This window comes from Malaya genurostris, chromosome 2 (genome assembly GCF_030247185.1).
Source record: "Malaya genurostris strain Urasoe2022 chromosome 2, Malgen_1.1, whole genome shotgun sequence".
NCBI lineage: Eukaryota > Metazoa > Arthropoda > Insecta > Diptera > Culicidae > Malaya > Malaya genurostris.
Window position 1 is genome coordinate 7587505 of NC_080571.1, and position 23032 is coordinate 7610536.

Genomic DNA, 23032 nt, shown 5'->3' on the forward strand with positions numbered 1-23032 from the left:
AAAAAAATGTTACTTCTTCGTAAGATGTTGAAACGGCGAGGTTTGTTGATACACCTACCTAGCATGTTGAACCCATTGATTCCGAAAAGTGCTGCATCGCCTTGCCCTCCAGGAAAAACATACAGCGTCGGATGACTGAAGCGGATGTTTCCGACCACGTCCGAGCTTTCCAGTAATTCCGATATTTCCGTCGGTACGATCATCGTTGCCAGGTAGTCCACGAACGCGCTCAACTTGTCACTGCCCGAACTCAGCACATCGACCGGATTGAGCCGGATGCGGCAGAGCCGGGCAAAGGTCTTGTCCTGGATCGAGGCCCAGTTGCCGACCGGAGCACAGTGGATATCCATCGTGATTGTGTCCGGATAGGCACGCAGAACCCGTTGCACTTCGTGCTCCTGGAATGCCTCCATGAAGTCAATGACCGAGAAGGTTCCATCCTGAAAAGAGTAGGAAAAACATTGCAATTGTTAGTAAAGTATGAATCATTTAATACCTGGACACAGTGCTTATTTTACTGTACTGTACATTAAGCTCACAACGGACCTGTGAATTTTTGGCCTGATTTGGCTAACTGCCACTACAGTAGAGAAATGCTACATTGGTATTGGAACAACGGGGTGAATTTCTACAAAAAAAGACATCAATCCATTCAGCTGCTCTCTGTTCCACCAATTGAGAAATATTGAGCATTTGTCAAACACAAGTTGAGGAAAAGTTGACAAACAATAATTACGTTATCAAAATGAATGGTATTGACAAGGTCTGATCAAGCAAAATATTTATGTTTAACGTGAGATAAAAATCTAACTAATATGTAATATTTTAAATTTTTATACTCGCTTTTAAACGGAAATTCTGAACTTAAGAACAAATTATTAATTTATAATCAAATTTTCAGACCAGCCATGCTTTATGCAGTACCGATTGGGTGAAGATTTTATTCCACAAAAAAGAAAACTCTTCAAAGGATTCAGAATAAAATTTCGAAAATGATTTTCAAGCGTCCCTTCTGGCTTAGTACAAATGAATTGCATAGACTGATATTATAATATCATTAGATGTAATGTCACAGTACTATAAGCAAATATCCACAAAAATAGATGCAATCATCAATTGAATCGATTCGCTTAGTTAGTCAATTTGTTAACAATTTTCTTTTCCCCGTTACACATTACAAGAAGGTTTAAAACTTTCCCTCAAATTTGCGAAAGCAAATAACAGTTCGGCTGAAAAGTTCGTATCGTTTAATAGAAACACACATTTTTTTGCCAAAATTCGTTTTTATTATTCAACATAATACAGCGATTATAGCGATCTTTCAACTTTTCGATACCATTTTTGTAGTACGATTTGTCCTTTGCCTCAAAATAGGCCTCAATTTCAGCGATTACCTCTGCATTGCTTCTAAATTTTTCACCAGCGAGCATTCTCTTGAGGTCTGAGAACAGGAAAAAGTCACTGGGGGCCAAATCTGGAGAATACGGTGGATGAGGGAGCAATTCGAAACCCAATTCGTTCAATTTCAGCATGGTTTTTCGTTGTTGTTTTTGATCGATTGTGAGCTCACGCGGCACCCATTTTGCACAAAGCTTTCTCATATCCAAATATTCGTGAATAATATGTCCAACACGTTCCTTTGATATCTTTAGGGTGTCAGCTATCTCGATCAACTTCACTTTACGGTCATTGAAAATCATTTTGTGGATTTTTTTCACGTTTTCATCGGTAACAGCCTCTTTTGGACGTCCACTGCGTTCATCGTCTTCGGTGCTCATATGACCGGTACGAAATTTTGCAAACCACTTACGAATTGTTGCTTCGCCCGGTGCAGAGTCTGGATAACACTCATCAAGCCATTTTTTGGTATCGGCGGCACTTTTTTTCATCAAAAAGTAGTGTTTCATCAACACACGAAATTCCTTTGTTTTTTAATTTTTTTCACAATAACAATAGTAGCTTCACTCAAAATGCAATATCTCACAAACTAATAATCAGACAGCTGTCAAATTTATACACGTATCTTTTGAAGGTTGGTACTAACTGAAAATGATATGGATTTAATTCTAGTGGCGCCCTCTCATAGAAACGATACGAACTTTTCAACCGATCTGTTAAGTTCCTAATGGTAATAACAAACTTATTCGGGCTGAAAAGTTACCACTTGTTACTGAAAATCCAACTCTAGTGCCAATGAGGTTCTTACGAAATGCGAAGAATGCATCCTCATGAATGATGAAACGTAAATGAAGATGGATTACTGGCAGTTTTCCGGATAAAAAAAAACTATAAAACCATTGACAAGGTTACGTCCCTAGCCAGTTTTTATCGTTTTTGTCGATAAATTCACAAGAAATCTTTTGGTCTGGCAAGGTATTTGAAGTTGGTTTTCGTGTTCCTCAGAAAACGTATTCCTTCGTTCATTAAGCTCAGAATGAACCTGTAAAGCTTTGGACTGATTTGGCAAGCTGCCACTACAGTGGAGAAATATTGGACAATTGTCAAGCATAACTGGAAACAGAGGGTCTAAAATATGAGAGGTGGTATTCTAAGAAAAGTTCGACTTTTTATGAACTCCAGATTGGAATAATATTTTTACTTTTCTCTTCTTCAAAGTGTAATAATTGACCATCATTTTGAATACTCAACATTTCACTAACAAGGTTCGGAGATAAATCAGTTTTTTTGCAATTAGATATTAAATTACTCAAATGTTATGTATTGAGAAGTGATGATTTGATATCGGATGTTTTTCTCGAACTAATACATTGAAAAGTTCGTAAAACTGCTCTTCCTTTGAGCGGCTCTGGAAAAGTACGAAATAAATTTTTTTTTCGTTTTACTGTTACATTTCACGATTAAGATTACAAAACCATACGATTTCAAAGCAACCAAAGAAAAAGTATCAAACTGAAATTTCATATTGTTATATTCAGCAGTGAATATTGAATTGCAAATCTATTACCAACATCCGAAAAATGTATAAAGGAATGCTTTGCACTTGAATTACTAGTGGTTTCTATACAGCTCGGAATTCGTTCCAAGGTTAGTACTTAATTTAGTCGTTACTGTAAGTATTTTCGTGTTCGTTCCATTCTTTTGGTAATTTAATCTTTCGCACATGGATTAGGAATTCCTTCTGGATATTTTTTTTAATGCCAGTCTAATTGCTAAAAGCATTTCAGTCAAACGATAGTCTTTTATTCGTTTTTTTTACCAACCTATATTCCAATCCTACCTTAGTTGGAAATATGGGTGAAAATTTCCATTGACTTTTATTTTGCTCGAACCTCTCGAAAACCTTTCTCTTTATTACTTCTGTGTTTTCCTACTGGCGGTGTTTTCCCACAGCCAGTTTGTATAGTTTGAACTCAGAAGTGATCCAATTAAGTTAAAAAGCTAAATGTCATGTGTGACATTATCCTAACTGACAGAATAAAACACACAGACGCTGATCCAAATGTTGCCACCAAGGTTGAAAATGCTTTTCAAGAAACTTTGTTCATGCACCACCACCACTGGAAAGCGGAACTGGAAGAAGAATCATTATCACACCTTCCACTTCTGTAGAGTCATTCAAACGTCGCCAGTCAGAAGCCGGAGCCTTGGTTTCTGCTGTTTTCTTGAGGGTGATTTACGATTGCTCATTTCCTCAACAAGACAGTTGTTCCATTTATCTTGCCTGTCTTGGGAGTGAATATTTTCCGTTCTGAGGCGGAGTTTTGTTGTGTCTGACAATAGCAAAATGTACACAATGAAGTAGAACAACTTTAATGCGATTGAATTTTCCGCCTAACGATCTTCCTATGCTTATGAACACATTGACCTGGTTTTTCATTGAAAATTTAAAATTGATGGTCGGAAAAATTTCCTCAATTCGAGAATTCTACTTAGATGTCCCATAAATTGGTGAAATAGTTCAAAAGATATACTGATATACAAGCAATACCACAGTCATTTTTACAACCGGAAGAGGTTGTTCGAATGTGTGAAATTTTCGGGAAGATTTGATATTTTCTCCAGAGTTAGGGTCAATTAAGACTTTGCGCATCTTTCGAGTTTCCTGAAGAAAACATGTATGAAGCATACCATCTAGTGAAACCAAAAATTTATATCAAACCGGGTGTAAATAAACGATAAAAAAAGAATTTATATCCAAGTAGTAATAGTTTTAGGAGGATGACTTTGCTATTTATTTGAAGGGTTCATTGGAAAAGTAGCTCTCTATTCTTGATTTTAATAAAATCGTCTCACTGTGAAAACGTAACTCGGGTCCCAAAAAAAATGAGATATTTAGAGCTTTTCTTTCATACCAAATTCTGTAAAAATTTATTGAGTTATATCTGAAAAACTATTGTGGGTTTCGTTTCAGAACATCTTTTGGCATATAGTCAAAGAAACAGGCCCTCAATTAGGAGCTGACATTTGCTCCGAAGTAGAAAAAAGAAGAAGAAGAACATCTTTGTAACTACTTCTGTGGATTTCGAAACCGGTTATTAGGAATCCTTCGTAGCCGATGGGACTTCTTATGACCATCAATTGTCAATACCTGCAAATAAGAGTGCTGCAAACCCAACCACGAATGTTTGAACTGTTTTGGTAGTGGTGCGTCATCTCGCAGCAAATAGCGAAAGTTTTCTTTACAGTCGAATGAATTGCCACTAGGAAATACAGAATTGTGCACACATTTATTCTGCAAATTGACAAAAGATCCGTAGTGCTAGTCGAAAAAACTAATCAGCAATAAAAAGTATAAGATTGAAGGCTGTTTATTTTTCGAAAACTTTATATAAAAACCTGTTTTAATCCACTTAGTGGAGTAATGATGCCTTTCTCATATCAAACATACTACACGGAACGACCGAAATTAGCTCTGCGCCTAGTTTGTATTACTGTTTTTGAATTAGTTGATTTTAACAACAAAATTTCCAAAATAACTATAAAATTAGTTAAAATTGAGAATTTAATTTGCTTTCAGCAAAACTCTTATTTTTAGAGAATGTGTTTAGTTGGCGAATATTCTGGACACAAACCAGCAATATTTCAATCCAACACGAAATTCTCATTGACAACTAATTTTGTTATTAAAATCAGAAAATTTGTTTCTATTTATCTATCACCATCATTACTGAAGGACAGCACAAAAAAAACAAAAATGAAATTGGTTTTATTAACAAGTTTATTAACCAAAAACTCATGAGAAGTGTCAGAGCAAAACAATCCATTAAAAAGCTAAAAGGGACAGTCTTGTTGAAACTGTTTGCAAATTGTTTAAATGTTTAGATGTATTTAAACAGTGAAGTGAGTTTCGAATGTTGCTCTCTAATTGTGCATGTCAAATGATGTTTTTTTTGTATCTTCCAACCTTCCGAGCTACGCCGTCCGGTGTACTACTTGTATTCGGTTTTTGTTTTCCGAGTGCTCAAAGTTTTCAGTGACAGAGTCGATTTCGCGAAGTCGAATGAAGAGAAGAGCGATTTAGAAGAAAAATTTTCAAAAAGAAGTTTATGTTTCGCTTATGTTTTTTTCTCCAATACAACATCATATTTATACCTGCCAATATAGAAAAGATAACCGCGACTGAAATTTTTTTCGGTAGTAGTGTGCCATCTAATGGCTAGTAGTCATTACGGTGTTAACGTTTTTTCGGTGACAGAGCGCCATATAGCTGCAAATGGCAGAAACCAATTCAACCATTTATGTTGGTTGAAAACAACGTTTTATTTCTCTAATTCAACTAAAAAATTAGTTGAATGGATATGAAGTGTGCCTTAGCTAAGAAATGGCAATTGGTGAATTCAACTAAAAAAATAGCCATTTCAACAAATATTTTATTATTATTAAGGAAATTAGATTTTAAAAATCTAAATTCGCAAAAGAAAGATTTTTTTAGTTGTCTCAAAAAATAACTAACTAAAATCAGAGAATCAACTAATTTTTTCGTCAAAATGCTGATTTCGGTCTTTACGTGTATCATACATAAAATACTGTGGTATTCTTTAAAATATAATTCTTCGATTCTTGATAGATTAACCGGAATCGGTTTAGTTGATCATTTACTGATAATGACTACCGATTGGAGTAGTTTTTTTGCCGATTTAGAATTTTTTCACGTTTTCTGTTTCGCCCGCATGAAGGTATAAAATTTTTAACACACTTCACCCTATAATTCCGGAACCAGATTTCGGATCCGGATGAAATTCTGGAATTCCGTACAAGACCACAAGGATCTTCCATTAAAACCTAATTTTGTGAAAATTGGCCAAACCATCATCACTGAGAAAAGTAAGTGAGATCAATTAGATAAAATATGACCACTATTTGCTGTGCCTCCGGAATCGGAAACTGGGAACCTGGATAGCCAAAATCAGTTTTTCTGCCGTCTACGGACAATGACTATCGAATGGAGTAGTTTTGAGGTTAATTTAGATTTTGTTGAGTGCCTTTCTCATATAGAAAGGTTATGCAATCACTGTGAAAACCGACTATTTAACCGAGGTCCGGAGGGCCGAATGCCATATACCATCCGCATCAGCTCGACAAACTGAGCAAGTGTGTGTGTGTGTGTGTGTGTGTGTGTGTGTGTGTGTGTGTGTGTGTGTGTGTGTGTGTGTGTGTGTGTGTGTGTGTGTGTGTGTGTGTGTGTGTGTGTGTGTGTGTGTGTGTGTGTGTGTGTGTGTGTGTGTGTGTGTGTGTGTGTGTGTGTGTGTGTGTGTGTGTGTGTGTGTGTGTGTGTGTGTGTGTGTGTGTGTGTGTGTGTGTGTGTGTGTGTGTGTGTGTGTGTGTGTGTGTGTGTGTGTGTGTGTGTGTGTGTGTGTGTGTACACGGAACGACCGAAATCAGCATTTTCGCGAAAAATTTAGTTGATTTGCTGATTTTAGTTAGTTATTTTTTGAGACAACTAAAAAAATCTTACTTTTGCTGATTTAGATTTTTTATTCTCATTCCCTTAATAATAATAAAATATTTGTTGAAATGACTATTTTTTTTAGTTGAATTCACAAATTAAACGTACTGTCATTTCTTAGCTAAGGCACACTTCATATCCAGTCAACTAATTTTTTAGTTGAATTAAAGAAATATAATGTTGTTTTCAACCAATATGAATGGTTGAATTGGCTTCTGCAATCTGCAGCTATATGGCGCCCTGTCACCGAAACGGTAACACCTTAATGACTACTAGCCACTAGATGGCACACTACTGCCGAAAAAAATTCAGACGCGGTTGTCTTTTCTATATTGGCAGGTATAAATACGATGTTGTGTTGGAGAAAAAGACATAAACGAAATGTAAACATCTTTTTGAATTTTTTTTCTTCTAAATCAACGTTTTCTTCATTCTCACTGAAAACTTTGAGCACTCGGAAAACAAAAACCGAATACAAATAGTACACCGGACGGCGCAGCTCGGAAGGTTTGAAGATACAAAAAAAACTTCATCACAATTAGAGTGAAACATTCGAAATTCACTTCACTGTTCCGCGTAAAAACATTATTACGCACAATCGCTTCAAGTGCGCACAAATTCTGAATAAATACGATTTCCACTAACAGTTTACGACATTTTTACATATCGGTTTAGAAATTTAAATAAAGATATATCGAACACATGCGAAAAACATTAAAACAATGTTCAAGCGGTTTCAATAAGACTGTCCTTTTTAGCTTTTTAATGGATTGTTTTGCTTTGACACTTCTCAAGAGTTTTTGGCTAATAAACTTGTTAATAATACCCATTTCAGTTTTGGGTTTCTTTGTGCTGTCCTTCAGTAATGATGGTGATAGATAAATAGAAACAAATTTTCTGATTTTAATAACAAAATTAGTTGTCAATGAGAATTTCGTGTTGGATTGAAATATTGCTGGTTTGAGTCCAGGATATTCACCAACTAAACACATTCTCTAAAAATAATAGTTTTTTCAGCAAAGTAAATTCTCAATTTTAACTAATTTTATAGTTATTTTGGAAATTTTGTTGTTAAAATCAACTAATTCAAAAACAGTAATACGAATTAGGCGCAGAGCTAATTTCGGTCGTTCCGTGTAACAAAAATGTGCACTTGATTTTCTCGAAGATGGCTGGACCGAAAAAAACGTGATTAATCCACCTAGCAGTGAGATGATACCTTTTTTTATCAATACGCATGTGTTTTTGCATGGATATTCTTAGGTGTTTTAGTTCTCATGACATTATTTTAATTATCGTCGTTTTAAACGGCAAATTGAGATTTTAATCGCTCATTACCCTGTAATGCCGAAACTGCAAAACATATCGAATTTCAATCTTAGCGTGCGACAATCGATTGAACATTCCATTAGATGTCGAAGTAAGTTCCACTTTAGAGTTTTTCGTCATTATTTATTGTACTTCCAGAGCCGGTATTCAGGAATTAGCATAGCCCAAAATGATTCGAATGGCCATAAATTATTACGCCAAACAATTTACATGAAATTTATAAACTCATCATCTGTAATTCCAGAATCGGATAAAATTCACCGATTTTGTATGGGACCTTAAGTCCTGTAATATTTGTTTATGAAGTTCGATTTGGTCTTTTTTGAGAAAATGATTGAGCTTTGAGAATCGATTCGATACTGGAACCGGAATTCTAAAATCGGTGTAGCCGAAATCAGTTAAATTCACCTGAGGAGTGTGTAGACATCTTTGAGAAATTGTTGTGCGAATTAAAATTTGGGGGTACATTCCGATTCCAAAAACGAATACCGCTCAAACTGAAATAAATTTATTTGGTAATCGACTATCCAAATCTGCAAACCCGATAAACCTGATTAATTTATATGAAATGGACATTTTTATACTAATCACCCTGCATTTTCTAAACCAGAAGTCGGATCTGACTAAAAAGTAAGAGGTTTTATAGGATTTTAAGACCTCTCATTTGAATCATAGATGATTCTTAGATTTCATTTGAATCTTAGATCGGTTCAGCCATCTACGAGAAAAATTAATTGCATTATTTTAATTTCGTTTCACATATCATCCTGTGGTTCCGCAATCAGAAGTCGGATCCAAACGTAATTCAGGAACCTTGTTTGGGAGTATACGACTTTTCATATGAATCTGAGTTTGTAGAAAACGGTTTAACCATCTCCGAGAAAGTTGAGTGAAATTATTTGTCACACACGCATTTGCTGATCTCGACGAACTGAGTCGTATGGTATATGGAAGTCATGTTCTTCCAACATTTATTGCTGTAAATAGTTTAAATCAATATAATTATGGAATTACTTCCAACTCGATAATGCTGGTATCATCTGGTTTACATATGCCATATTCGAAAGATTATGTTGCCAAAAATGAACCGTGCTAAAATTGGTCCGAGGCAAATTGTCATAAAAAAGGATGCTGTACACAGTCTTTTTGGTACTTAGAAACAATTATATGTAACAGTATAAAAAATCGTGTTTCATGTTGCTCCCAAGCATTGCTTTTTCATACAGCGCTCAAAATTCCTTCTACTGGAATAAGGCTTACACAAAAATATCGATATCTCCGTTAAAAATGGACGGATTTTGACAATCTATGGCTTGTTGGATAGGTATTACCGAGCGAAATCTAAGTCTGGAAACATATTCTGTTTTCATGGTCAAATGTGACAGATACTGTCAAAAAACTGAAAATTTTGACATAAAACTTCGTATAACTCAAAAAGTAAACATCCGATCTCAAAACCATTCAATAGCGTTCTGGGTGACGGGGAGACCTTTCATTTGCGACTAGTTTGATCAAAATCGGTCCAGCCATCTCTGAGATCTCGACCTCTTAGTTGACAACACACATACAGACACACACACATACACACACACATACACACACACACACAGACATTTGCTCAGTTCGTCGAGCTGAATCGATTGGTATATGACATTCGGCCCTCCGGGCCTCGGAAAATTTTTCGAAAGTTTGAGCGAATTCTATACTTATTTTTTATATATATAAAAAAAGGTAAAAAAAAGAAAAAGTGCACTCGATTTTCTCAGAGACCACTCAACCGATATTCTTTAACTAAGATTTATATTGAAGGCCTTGTAGTCTCATAGGTTGCTATTGAATTTCATATGGATCCGATTTTCGGTTCGGAAGTTGTGGGGTAAAATATGCAAAATGAACTAAAAACGTGCAATCGATTTTCTCAGAGACCGCTCATCCAATTTTTATGTTTTAAATGAAAGGTCTTACGGTGCCATGCTGAATTCCTGAGTTTCATCCGGATCCGACTTCCGGTTCCGGAGTTATAAGGTGAAGTGTGTTCAATATTGTACACCGTCACTTAAACCGGCGAAACAAAAACCGCAAAAAAAATTCTAAACTAATCCCAAAACTCCACAAATTGATAGCCATTATCAGTAGGCAGCTAAACAAACCGATTCTGGCTATCCTGGTTCCCGGTTTTCGATTAACGACGGGAGAAGATAGTCATATGCTTAAAATTGGATCACACTCACTTTTCTTAGAGTTTGCAGAACCGATATTTTCAATGTCAAATGAAAGGTTACGTCTTATGATCCTACCAAAAGTTACTGCATATTGTCGGATTCACAAATATTTAAACTGTCGTTCAGAGTACATTTTTTGCACATTTTACCGTATAACTCCGAAACCGGAAGTCAGATCCGAACAAAACTCAGCAGTTTTGTATGGGACCACAAGACCTTTCATTTGTTACATACACACATACGCACAAACACACAGGCATTTTTCGTGCTCGACGAACTGAGTCGAATGGTATGTGACACTCGGCCCTCCGAGCCTCGATTCAATAGTCAGTTTTCACAGTGATTGCTTAACCTTTCTATATAAGAAAGGCCAAAATGATGCCCATTACTTGATACGCAATTTTCGAGCCGTTTTAAGAAATTATTGTCTACTTTTTTTAACGTATCGGTATCAATTTCGGATATTTCACAACGAATGTTGTCCCGCAAATCGTTCAATAGCCCCATACATAGAAGTCACAGTTCGATAAGTCAGTCGCCAGTGCTTCTGGAAATGAATTTTTTTTCCAATACTCCATAATCCACCGGTTTAAACTGCTGTGTGATGACGATATTATATTAGAATTTGGAGAGCAGCTGCATGTTTCTCACCCGAACATAAGAACAAGGATCGAACTCGTTCAACATTCTCTGGTGTCCGGACAGTCCGGACGTGTTCCAGAGGTTTCATTTTCACCCACAGCTTCACATTTTCGGTTTTAATTCAAAATGGTTTTTAAACTCAGGAATAGTTATTCAAAAACGAGGTATGAATAAAAACGCGGTGAGCGATACTCCAGTGTTCCATGATGGAAAACTACTAGACGAAAATAAGCCTTCATTCTTTTACTTTCCGACGTCGTGTTCGGTTTCTCCCTCCCTTATTTGGTTCCAGTACTAACGATGTTTCAGGTTCTTTTGCGCAACCCTGCGTTGGATTGTATTCGAATCATGCGGTCTCTTGAATAAAAACGGTGGTTTAACTGCCCGACGTTTAAACTACTGATTTTGTTCTGTACAAATAGACATATCTCTATGCTTTTCTTTACGTTTCGTCTTAGACTCGTCAGTGCAGAGCAGTTCAAATTGAACTGTCTAATGCAAACTTAAGCAGTTAAACTTGAACCGCTAAGCAGACTAAAGTTAATGCTATTTGCAGAACACTTATTAATTGGCACCGAAGTGCCTCTGCTCTATGTTCCTCATCCGAGAATCGTTTGCCTTCAAAGATGCACAAAAGATATGAAAAATAAATAAAGAAAATAAATTAATAGACGATCGTGGGAATGAGAAACGTTTAAATATTTATTTTGATAAAAGTCGAAACCAGTGATCTAAATGTGGGGCAAAAACAACTGTTTTTCTTAAGGGCTGAGGCCAGTCGCTTCAAATCTGATTTTCTCAGAAACGGTGACGAATATAAAAAAAGCCAACTGACAATCTCTTAGAAAATTAGTTTAGATTATTCTGTGAAATTTTCAGACTGATTAATTGACATTAGCGGTCGGGAAAGTTTTTTTTCTGAAGGAAGAATTACATAGCTGAAAACGCCGTCTTTCAACTTGTTCATTGAATATCTCGCCTTCAAAAGCATGGCGCAAAAATCTATACTGACATTTTCTAGATAATTTAATTTAGATTAGTGTATAAAAACACAAGGGTTGTCGCGATAAAAATGAAGTGAATGTTATTTTTGTGAAGGTAATTCGATTAATATGGCGGCGCCATTTTTTCAGCTCTTGTTACCTGGTAACGTAACGAAACATGAGAGAGACATAAAATCGGCTCAGCAAGGCTACCAACCAAGCGGTAGCTTTTTTGGATTTCATGTGATGTAGTCTAACTTGTAACCGAAAATATCAAAACTTTCTTGGCCTCCCGGCCACATCGAGAGTCATTTTGCACATTTGCGAGAGAGAGAGAGAGAGAGAGAGAGAGAGAGAGAGAGAGAGAGAGAGCATGGAGGGAAATGTAATACGCAGAACGAGCCACGTGGTTATACGCGACCTACTGGCCTCAGCCCTTAAGGAGACTGCTAGAGCCTGCTCATTTTTGAACATTTTTTTAGAGCTATCGTAAAAAAATTCAAATGCTTCTAAATTTGTAGGTCATCTTAGTTGATGACCATGCAAACTTTTTTTAGCAATACAGGTTTCGGTATCAGGTTCCGGAAGTAGTGGTCTAAAATTCCAAAACGATTCACTTTGTCAGAGATGACTTGAGGTTTGGGAACAGTTTATCCTAAACCGTAAGGCTCTTTTACAGTGATTTCGGTCTTTATTTGCTCCATTAATGCACGCTAATACGTGCATTGAGGTTGTCCTCCAAAGGTATACAATGACAATCCCAGAAAACTGGCATCATAATCTTTCCGACATATTGAGTCTCATTTCCAGGCATTTGTGCCGTTTCGAAACACCATTTCAATCCATTGTCGGGTAATCATTTTGTTCTCTGGCGTATAACAATGGATCCAACCAAACATGCACTCGAAGTGCACTTGCGCGCGTATTTTTAGTTCCAAACAAGTATGTGCGGGATTCAGCGGCAGGATAACTTTCTCATCCGCATAGTCTTGCCCAACTATGATAAATTCGCCATTTTGTAGCTGTATAAACCTTCCCAAAGTAACAAAAAAATAAAAACGTGTTTAATCCACCTAGCAGTGAGATGATACCTATTTTTATCAATCCGCATGTGTTTTTTGCATGAATATTCTTCGGTGTTTAAGTTTTCATGACATTATTTTAATGACCCTCGTTTTAAGCGACAATTTGAGATTTTAATCACTTATTACTCTGTAATGTCGAAACTGCAAATCGGATCGAATTTGAATCTAGAAGTGTGATAATCGATTAAACATGCCATGATATGTAAGTTCCACTCTAGAGTTTACGGTAATTTAAGGTACTTCCAGAGCCGGTATTCAGGAACCAGCATAACCCAAACCGATTCGTATGGCCATATGACGAATAAATTACAACAGTTTTGAGTTCAACTTTGAAGCTTTTCGGGATTGTCATCTTCTATATCGGTTTGAATTTTAAAAATTCATCATCATGTAATTCAAGAACCGGAAGTCATAATTGGATAAAATAATTAATTTTATTATATAAGTTTGTTTTAATTAAAATTTTTGTTTCTGAAATTTGATTAGGCTTTTTTTGAGAAAACGATTGAGCTTTGAGAAACGATTTTATACTGGAACCGGAATTCTAAAAGCGGTATGGCCGAAGTCAGATAAATTCACCTGAGTAGCTGTACACTTTACATTTGTTTCAAAACATTTGAAAATCAGTTAAGACATCTTTGAGAGATCATAGCACGAATTAAATTTTTAGGTGCCTTCTGATCGACAACTGAATACCACTAAAACTGAAAAAAGTTAATTTTTTTATCGACTATCCAAATCTGCTAACCCGATAAACCTGATTAAATTATGTGGAATAGACATTTTTATACAATCCCCGAAACCGGAAGTTGGATCTGACTGAAAAGCAAGATGTTTTATAGAACTTTGAAACTTTTCATTTGAATCTTAGATGATTCTTAGATTTCATTTGCATCTTAGATCGGTTCAGCCATCTTCAAGAAAAATGAGTTACACAATTTTGATTTCGTTTCACATATCATCCTGTAGTTCCGAAACCAGAGGTCGGAACCAAACATAATGCAGGAACTTTGTTTGGGAGCATACGACTTTTCGTATGAATCTGAATTTGTAGAAAAGAAATTTTCCGAGAAAATTAATTGAAGTTATTCGTCACACACGCATTTGCTGATCTCGACGAACTGATTCGAATGGTATATGGATGTTATGTTGTTCCAGCATTTATTGCTGTAAGTAGTTTAAAACAAAATAATTAAAAAAAATTCTGCCATCATCTGGTTTATATATGTCATATTCGAACGATTATGTTGCCAAAAACGAGCCGTGCCAAAATCGGTCCGAGGCTAAATGTCATGAAAAAGAATGCTGTACACAATCCTTTTGGTTCTTAGAAACAATTGTATGTAACAGTATAAAAAATCGTGTTTTCCGTTGCTCCCAAGCATTTCTTTGTCATACAGCGCTCAAAACTCCTACTGCTGGAATAGGGGGAAAAGTCGCTTACAGAAAAATTTCGATATCTCCGTTAAAAATGGACGGATTTTAACAATCTATGGCTTGTTGGATAGGTATTACCGTGCGGAATCTAAGTCTGAAAACATACTGTCAAAAAACTGAAAATTTTGACATAAAACTTTGTATAACTCAAAAAGTAAACATCCGATCTCAAAACCATTCAATAGCGTTTTGGGTGACGGGGAGACCTTTCATTTGCGACTAGTTTGATGAAAATCGGTCCAGCCATCTCTGAGATCTCGACCTCTTAGTTGACAACACACATACGGACACACACACATACACACACACACACACAGACATTTGCTCAGTTCGTCGAGCTGAATCGATTGGTATATGTCATTCGGCCCTCCGGGCCTCGGAAAAATTTTCGAAAGTTTGAGCGAATTCTATACCTATTTTTTATATATATATAAAAATAGGTAAAAACGGAAAGAAAAACTTTGGGGTTGGGTACTTCATATGTAGAAAGTGGGTGTAAAAATAAAAAATAATTGGTGGAGTAGTTTTTAAATGACGATAGACACGGACGTGCTGTCGAGAAAAACGTGTTTTAAATTTGTTGTCTATAAAATCGAAGGAAACAGGTTATTTTTCTATTTTTATATTTTGTTAAAAAAACAGTTGAAGAAAGTTTTGTCAAATTTTCAAGTCAATCGAAGCAGCGCTCTTGGGCCTGTGTGCCGAGTTCTTGCCTCTTCGTAGTATGAGATAAGGTACGATAAAGGCCCATAACTTCCAAAGTTTTGATCTGATAGACTTGAAAATTTGACAAAATATTTTTAAAATGTTTTACTATAAGAAAATGCAAAGAAAAAATAAATGTTTTTCCGAAAGTGTTAGACCCTATCCGCCCCTTAAACTGGAATTGATTCAATTCAAGATAAATTTGCAAAATCGCTCAATTATTAAAGGTCTTGAACGTACATTTGTGAATTTATGAGCATAATATCAGAAGCTGAAGAACTATGTAAAAAATCACAAAGAAATGTAAATTTCTACTGTCATAAACCCTGCTTTCTTTTGTGTGGAACAGATTGTATGTTTTCGTTTTCATAGCTGAGATATTGCAGCAGTTTCGACCTAGAAGGAGAAGTCAATCATTTTTTATTTGATCGTAAATCGCTCACCTTTCCAGTTTTCCTATCACATTATGATAACCTAACGAACTGGAGAGCGCAATTTGAGCTCGTAACTTTATGAACTCATCTGTACGCAAGCTACATTTCCATTGCAATTACTGTGAGAAACAAATTTAGAACTTTGAGTTATGAAGCTAATAAATCCTGACTATGCAATTTCAGTCTACTGAGATAAATCCTTATGAAAAACTGGGTCAACTTGTCACTTTTCAGTTTTTCCTTTAATTTCCTGCTCGTAATGGTTAATTTACCATTCGGAATTATCTTGTAACGGCGGAACCCAAATATCGTTTGCATGGTGCATATGTCATATGAAATTGGCTGTCGGAAAGTTGTCGTAAAGCTTAGTCGCTTACCTGCAGTACCCAGGAACCGTTGGCGGCAAAGGTGTACCCGGTATGGATGATGTGCCGATGTCGGGTGAAGCTGCTCAGCAGATTCCGTATGCACTGGATAAAGGTGTTGATCTGCGGATGGATCAGGATCTCCGTGACGAGATTCTCGCTCGCATACTGGATCAGCCGTTCACCTGAAATAATGCAAACGTCCATTAATTTCCGTTGGGGTAGTTAAACAGTTTTAGATTTTATAGTACTGGGTTTATTTGATTTAAGCTTTAATCGTTGATAATCTTAGAAATTAAAAATTTTATTGAAAAAATATTTTCTTTTCTATTTCAGGTAATTTTCATCCCCAAAAGCACTGGTGCTTGGTATGTATTACTTGTAATGCTGTGCTGATTTTAAATCGGTCACCTCTGAAAACTGAGTTATAATTGGGTGATCCTGTTCACACCACTCACTGCATTGAATATCACATTTTGAAGTAGTCCCAATAATTGAAGTGAGTGAGAATGGCAATCATTTTTCTGCAAGTTATTTTTAAATCATCTTGCATCTACTGCCTATCCAATATCAGTTTCGTCCTGTCCCGAGCAAGTAGCACATAATCCTGAATTAAGTCAGGTTCATTCACGATAACTCATGGAACACAGACACAAAGGAAAAACGTGCTCAATAGTTCTCTGTTCCCGCTGTATCCTTGCTTCACTGCTAAACTGTGGAAGATGGTATGAAATTCTCAAGGATCACGCTCCTTACACAGCACAAAAGTGCTTCGCGTAAGTTCTAGACATTTACCGGTTCTTTCAACGAGCCTTGTAAAGCATTTGAAATTTTGATGCCTCAAAATTAGATGGTTGGCGGAACGTTCTTTTTCAGCGAACAACGAACACTTACCATAATGAAGCCACAAATTGAATTTGGTTATCCTATCCTAGTTCCCGCAGCAAGTTTCTACCCTCGCCGCAGTAAGCGCACCTATGCTGGTCGGTAATGTTCATTATGTGCCGTGCTGAACAGTTCAGTCACTTGAATGTGCTATTATACTGTCAAGGAGCCGGCAGCATTTGCCAGCCTGAATAGCTCCGTTGAATAAAAGGGCGGCAAAGGGCAATGTTATCTCTGAGAGCAATGTGCCGCGTACGGATGGAACCCGACACGAACAGGCCTCTGGAAGTAATTTATCATTAATGCAATGCGTGGTCTCTATTTCACGCTTCACAGCGAAAATCTTCCTTCGGCGGCCAAGGATGCTGCCATCAATTCAGTTCAGCTGACTAAGACTGGGCTAGAATGGGGCGCAGGATGTTTAATTGATTTGGTTATGTATAGATTTTTTTTCTTCTCTGGGATATTATGATTATTTTTTGCCCGGCGGGTGGAAGATTACGTAATTTGTTTCAGCTTATACATGTAAATGCGTAATTTATTTCTCATGGGAATATGATTAACACACCTCAATGTACATTGGGCATTAAAACGATTCGAAGGAATACGAAGATGTGGATTTCATCCTACAGAACGTTTTTCTCCTATATAGAGTCCAGGATGGTTCGGATGGTACTGCAAAGTATTCACTTAAATTATTTTGAAGTAAAGTTCTAAGCATAATAAATTTAAAAAAACCTTTTTAAAGAACCTAGTGGTGTAATGATGTCATTCTCATATTACTTATATTTTCACAAACATTTCTAGAAGATTCTATCAAGCACTTTTTTTTCAAACTCGAATGAAATCAGAAACTTTCTTTGGATATAAACTACCTTTCCAATTTGAAAAAAATGTCAAGTTAATAGTCAAGTCAATTTGAAAAAAAATGTCAAGTTACTTGACCAATTTCGATAAATTTTACACCCTTTTATATCATTATTGACGATCGTTTAGGAAAAACTTATGAAAATTTTCGTTCCAAGTTCTTTGGCATTAAAAATGCCTTACTCTGCATTATACGAGGCCGGGGGTCAATTAAAAGTTTCAACAATAGCCGCGTAACTTTTTTTCGTCATAATTTTGAACGTTAATAACTCAGTCATTGATGGATTGATATAATTTAACAACCAATCGATTCGGAAACTTTTAACTTAAACAAGTATGGCAACGTTGTTTTAGTATTTCAATAGCATACTATTGAAAAAATGGTTACAATTGACCTATGTTTTCATCCACCAATCTCAGCTGACCAAATTGACGTCATTTGCTTGCGAAATCGAAGAGGAATCTATAAATATAAGCTGCAAATCATTTCTTGATTTCAGTTGATGCTTGACTGCGAATGAAACAAGTAGATCGTCCAGTGAGGTAATGACTAAATTGTACATGCGTTCGCTCATTGGATTGTCGCTTTTGCTAACTCTTCACTGTACGAGGCTGGGTGTCAGTTAAAAAAATGCAAAAATAATGGCGTAACCTTTTTCTGTCATAATTTTGAACGCTTAGAACTCAGTCATTTGTTCATGAATTTATATAATTTAACTACCAATCCATTCGAAAACATTTAATTTAAACCTTTGCGGTAACGTCATTTAAGTAGTTCAATTGCATACCATTGAAATATTGGGTTGAATTGACCTATGTTTTCACGAGCCAATGACAGTCTCAGTGAATGATGTCAAACTCTCGTCCGATTTGCGCAGTATGAACTATAGCACAAAAAGGGATCTATAAATATATGCTCGAATACATTTCTGCTTTAGTTTACCCATGGCTTACCTTGATTCTCCGGTAACTAGCAGGCCAACTTAGAATTATCGGCGATAGATTTTTCTAACCTATTTTGAAGCGCTTGTATCTTTGTGATTTATTGATAAATTTTCCTCATTTAACTTGATTCGCAAAAGTTTAAAAATGTTTTAATTTGTCAACGGGTAGTTTGCATACTGAAATCTCCTTTTACATACAAACAACACGGTGGCGCGCAAATAAATTCAGTATAAAGTTGTGTTATGATGATAATCATAGATAATTATTTTTCTTTGAATTTGGCTCTATCTCTCAGCATAATCCCTCAGACCCTATTATTAAACCCAACAATAATCGTGTAACCTAATTGAATAGTTAGAAATTGTTATAGTTATGCAGTATCGATTTGAACAAGCTGTTGTCCCACCAGGAATAAAACGCTACAAAAGATTCGGAACTTAGTACAAATAAGTTGCACCGACTCACATATATAGAAATATCAGATGCAATAAAATACAATGTTAGAGATAAACTCAAGACAAGCTGATCTGCGATTTTACATGTATCATTTAAATCCTTACTAAACTCGGGTTTCCGCCAGTTTTAGTTAAATTTTCATTTACATCAAAACAACAAGTGTCTTATCACTACATGCGTTGTAACAATGATAATGTTCGTTTATGTATTAATAAAATCAAGTAACAATATGAACAAAATTAAGGAATTTGGTTGCGTATGCATTGGTTCCTTAATATGCAAAAGCGAAAATCAATTAAAGTAACAAAATATGTTCTGCGGACTGTGACACATATTTTCTTCCTTGTATTGCTGCCATTCTATTTTAAGACACTTTCCGAATATTATCGACGCTTTTTAACGAAGGATAATTAAAATTACACTATTACTGAGTTTATTGGTTGACGGTTATTCTAATTTTTCACATCCACATTTTTCGATCAAAATATTTAAAATCTTCTCTAATCGCTGTTTATAAAATGATTAAGTTTGTACGTTTTCTGTCTTGAAAATTATTACGATATAAAATCGTTTCATTTGTCCAGATTTATATATTGAGGTTGTTCGTATCCAAAATTGATCTTTTAAGTAACTTTGAAATCATCATAATTGACTTTCATTTAAAGGATATTTTCCAAAAATTGTCAAATGTAAAAATTTGTTGAAGGCATAAAATAGAGCAGAATCAATTGTTCTTAAAGAATCTAATTGTCATTTTGATCATTCGCCAAAAATGTAAACACTAAAAGTAGAGCAAGTTTGTAATTTGTGACTTGTAGTGCATCCATCATCATCTTTATTTTTGTATTTTTTATGGGTATCTTAGAATTATTTCATTTCAAAGTAATCGTGATCGGTCGTGTCTTGCATACAACCCTCTAATTTTTTTTCATGCCAAAAATATGCCCTATCTGCATTTATGTGGCACCTGCATCGCGAACCGGATATTGAAAACTTCAACTTTACCGAGTCATAAATTTATGTTTGGAAATTTCCGATCTTGTACCGATTTTTTTTTGAGATTCTACGGAAAACCTAAAACAAAATCAGAATTTTAGTAATTATCAATTACGTTTAGGTTGTACATAAAAATTGTTTAGATCTTTTGTTTTATACCAAAATATAATTATTTTTAGAAGTTAGGTATAATGAGTTGTCAATGAAATCCAAGTTTCAGTTATTTTGTAAATTTAGTTCATAATAAATCTCCAACTAAAGTAATAAAAAAATATATGTCATAAAATTTAAAAGTTTTGATTTGATTTTGTTTGACAAAATTTCCCCAGTAACAGAAATTCTCTGTATTTGTACGAAATTTCTTGAGATTCTTTGGCCGGATATATAATTTTGTTCATCAATATATTATTTCTGGTAATGATTCAAATATTTTGGAGCAGAAAAATGTACATGTCATCGCTTTAATTTTTGAGTTATATACAAACACGTGAAAAAAAATGAAAAATTCATATATATATTTATAAATTTATCGATTCTTTAAGGTTTTCTTTTGATAGTGCAAGAATGGTAGTTGGGCGAAAATTGTAGCTGGTTTTACTAGCAATCGAATGATGTGTAAAAATATATAGGTCATCGCTTTAAACTTCGAGATATTTACGATCATTGTAAAAAGTCTCACCTTTTCTGAGGTCATCTATCTAACTTTGGGCAAACAACCCTATTTTTCGATTTTTTCAGTGCATTTTATTGAGATCCGTTGAAAAACAGCTGACCTTATGATAGCTCGAAGTTACCGTTCCAGCTTTTTTCAGGCTTGGTATTTGGAGTGTTAATTGTGGCAACCCTGCACGCTATACAAAATTGAACAAAGCACGCTGTGTGCTAGGTGGTGGTGTTTTCTTCTTCCGTACCAGCACGTACCGATGCGTATCAGGTTTGCATCATTTTGTATGACAGTTTGAAAGTTTTGACATTATAACTCATAACTAATGAAATGAAGAAAGTCTTTACCCGGCGAACGACCATTAGTAGGTTAATGTCCCTTTGATGTGACGTTCACGGATAAAAAACCTTTACCGTGCCGTGCCATGATTAAAAGTCATGAAATCATGAAACATGTCTTCTCATGAAATCATGTTCAAGAAATTTCATTTTGCTCATGAAATTGCATGATTTCATGATTTTTAATCACGGCACCGGAAATGGATTTTTTATCCCTGTTGTGTTATATTTATTGCCTGAAATGAGTTGTTCAAAAAATGGCTCTAATATTTCCATACTCCTAAATACAAACCAAAGTAAAACGACGCTGACATCTGAAAAACATACCCCTCTTGTAGTTTTCGTCGTTAAACTGGGTTACATCCGTCACCACAACCGGTGCAGTCCAAACCAAAGTTTTTCCCACGAAAAGTACAGCCCTCTGCATATCCGTAGATTGCCGATCTGCATTACATTTCTCAATTTTACTTGCACTCGGTAGCATTGAAATCCGCATTCTCCGGAAGAGACTTGTATTTTCTGTGGTAGACCAGTACCACCTTGTTGGAACACGGAACCCAGATTGAGCAATTGAACCCATAGAACTGTCGACGGAACTATGTTGGTTAAGCAGGGCACTACTTCGCGAATCTAGTGATTTGAAATGACAATTTTGTATCGTTCATGTGAAATGTTATCTGGTAAATACAAACAGAGTGTCAGTCATCAATTTATCTATCTATCTCCTTTCGAAAATTACTCGAGCTGAGTGAATGCACACTGAGTACATGCATTCCATTGTAGCTTGCCAATCGGCTCCCTGTAGTTACTCATTTTAGTAAATATTGGCCAATGAAGGGAAGTAAATGCAACTGCGAAATTCTGATTATTTAGCTATTGTAATTTATCACAACGCTACTTACGCCGTTCAATATCTTCACCGATCGAAGTGCTCAGCAGCTACTAGTTCCGTAGTGTTTCTTTGTGAGGCAGGATGTTTTGGTTGCACATATCGGTTTTCATCCTGGTTTTCATTTTATTGGAGGTTCTTGGTAGAACGGAAGTAACAATGGTAGGATTTCAGACAGTGGAACCAATTCAGTGTTCTTTCTGCGCCGATAAGCTAAGTTGGGAAAATTGTGACCTTACAGCCAAGCACAGAGAGTGTTCTAGAGAAATTGTAAATAGTACGCACCAGTTTCTAGCTCAGTACAACCCTGGTTTGGCGAATGCGGTGGATGGAGATTTTCAGTGTTTCCGCTTAAAAATCACACTGTACTATAATTGCAATGCTGTCTTCATTAGTGGATGTACGTACAAACAAGCGAATTTTTGCGAAGGTTGGACTGCTGGAGCCAATCTAGCAGAATGCTCAATTTGTTCAACCGGTGACCCTAGTTTGGAATGTAACGAATGGGATGGTGGTACGAGTGCTGGTACTAGCAGTGTACAACCAATCACAACACCAACTGACAGCTCCTCGAAACCTTCAACTGGAACAACACCTAAACTGTCAACCACAACCAAAAGTAGTAACAACGGTGCCAGTAGTTTAGGACCAATTTCGGCTGTGTTAACTTTGCTACCATTTTTGTTAGTTAGTTATTCAACGATTTCTCTACTACGTAATGTACAGACAAACGAATCGCCAACGATTAGAAAAAAATTTATGTGATCAGTTTAGTGAAGTTACTTTTTTATCTTCGAATAAACGAAAAATAATAAAATAGTTCCTCGATCAAGAAAATAATTTCCCGTATGATGACAACCGTTGTACTGAATGTAAAAGCAAA

General features: G+C 35.9%; 2 protein-coding genes across 2 annotated transcripts in view; one reads left to right on the forward strand and one right to left on the reverse strand.

The window, feature by feature from the left end:
- Positions 1-23032, forward strand: part of LOC131427620 (nuclear cap-binding protein subunit 1) — a 318774-nt gene that overhangs the window by 87937 nt on the left and 207805 nt on the right. The window lies entirely within an intron of this gene.
- Positions 1-23032, reverse strand: part of LOC131427618 (microtubule-associated protein futsch) — a 172985-nt gene that overhangs the window by 20117 nt on the left and 129836 nt on the right. Inside the window, exons 3-4 of the mRNA XM_058590987.1 lie at positions 16122-16294; positions 59-440 (exon numbers count right to left, since the gene is read on the reverse strand). Of these exons, the coding sequence (XP_058446970.1) occupies positions 59-440; positions 16122-16294 (555 nt within the window). The remainder of the gene's footprint in view (positions 1-58; positions 441-16121; positions 16295-23032) is intronic.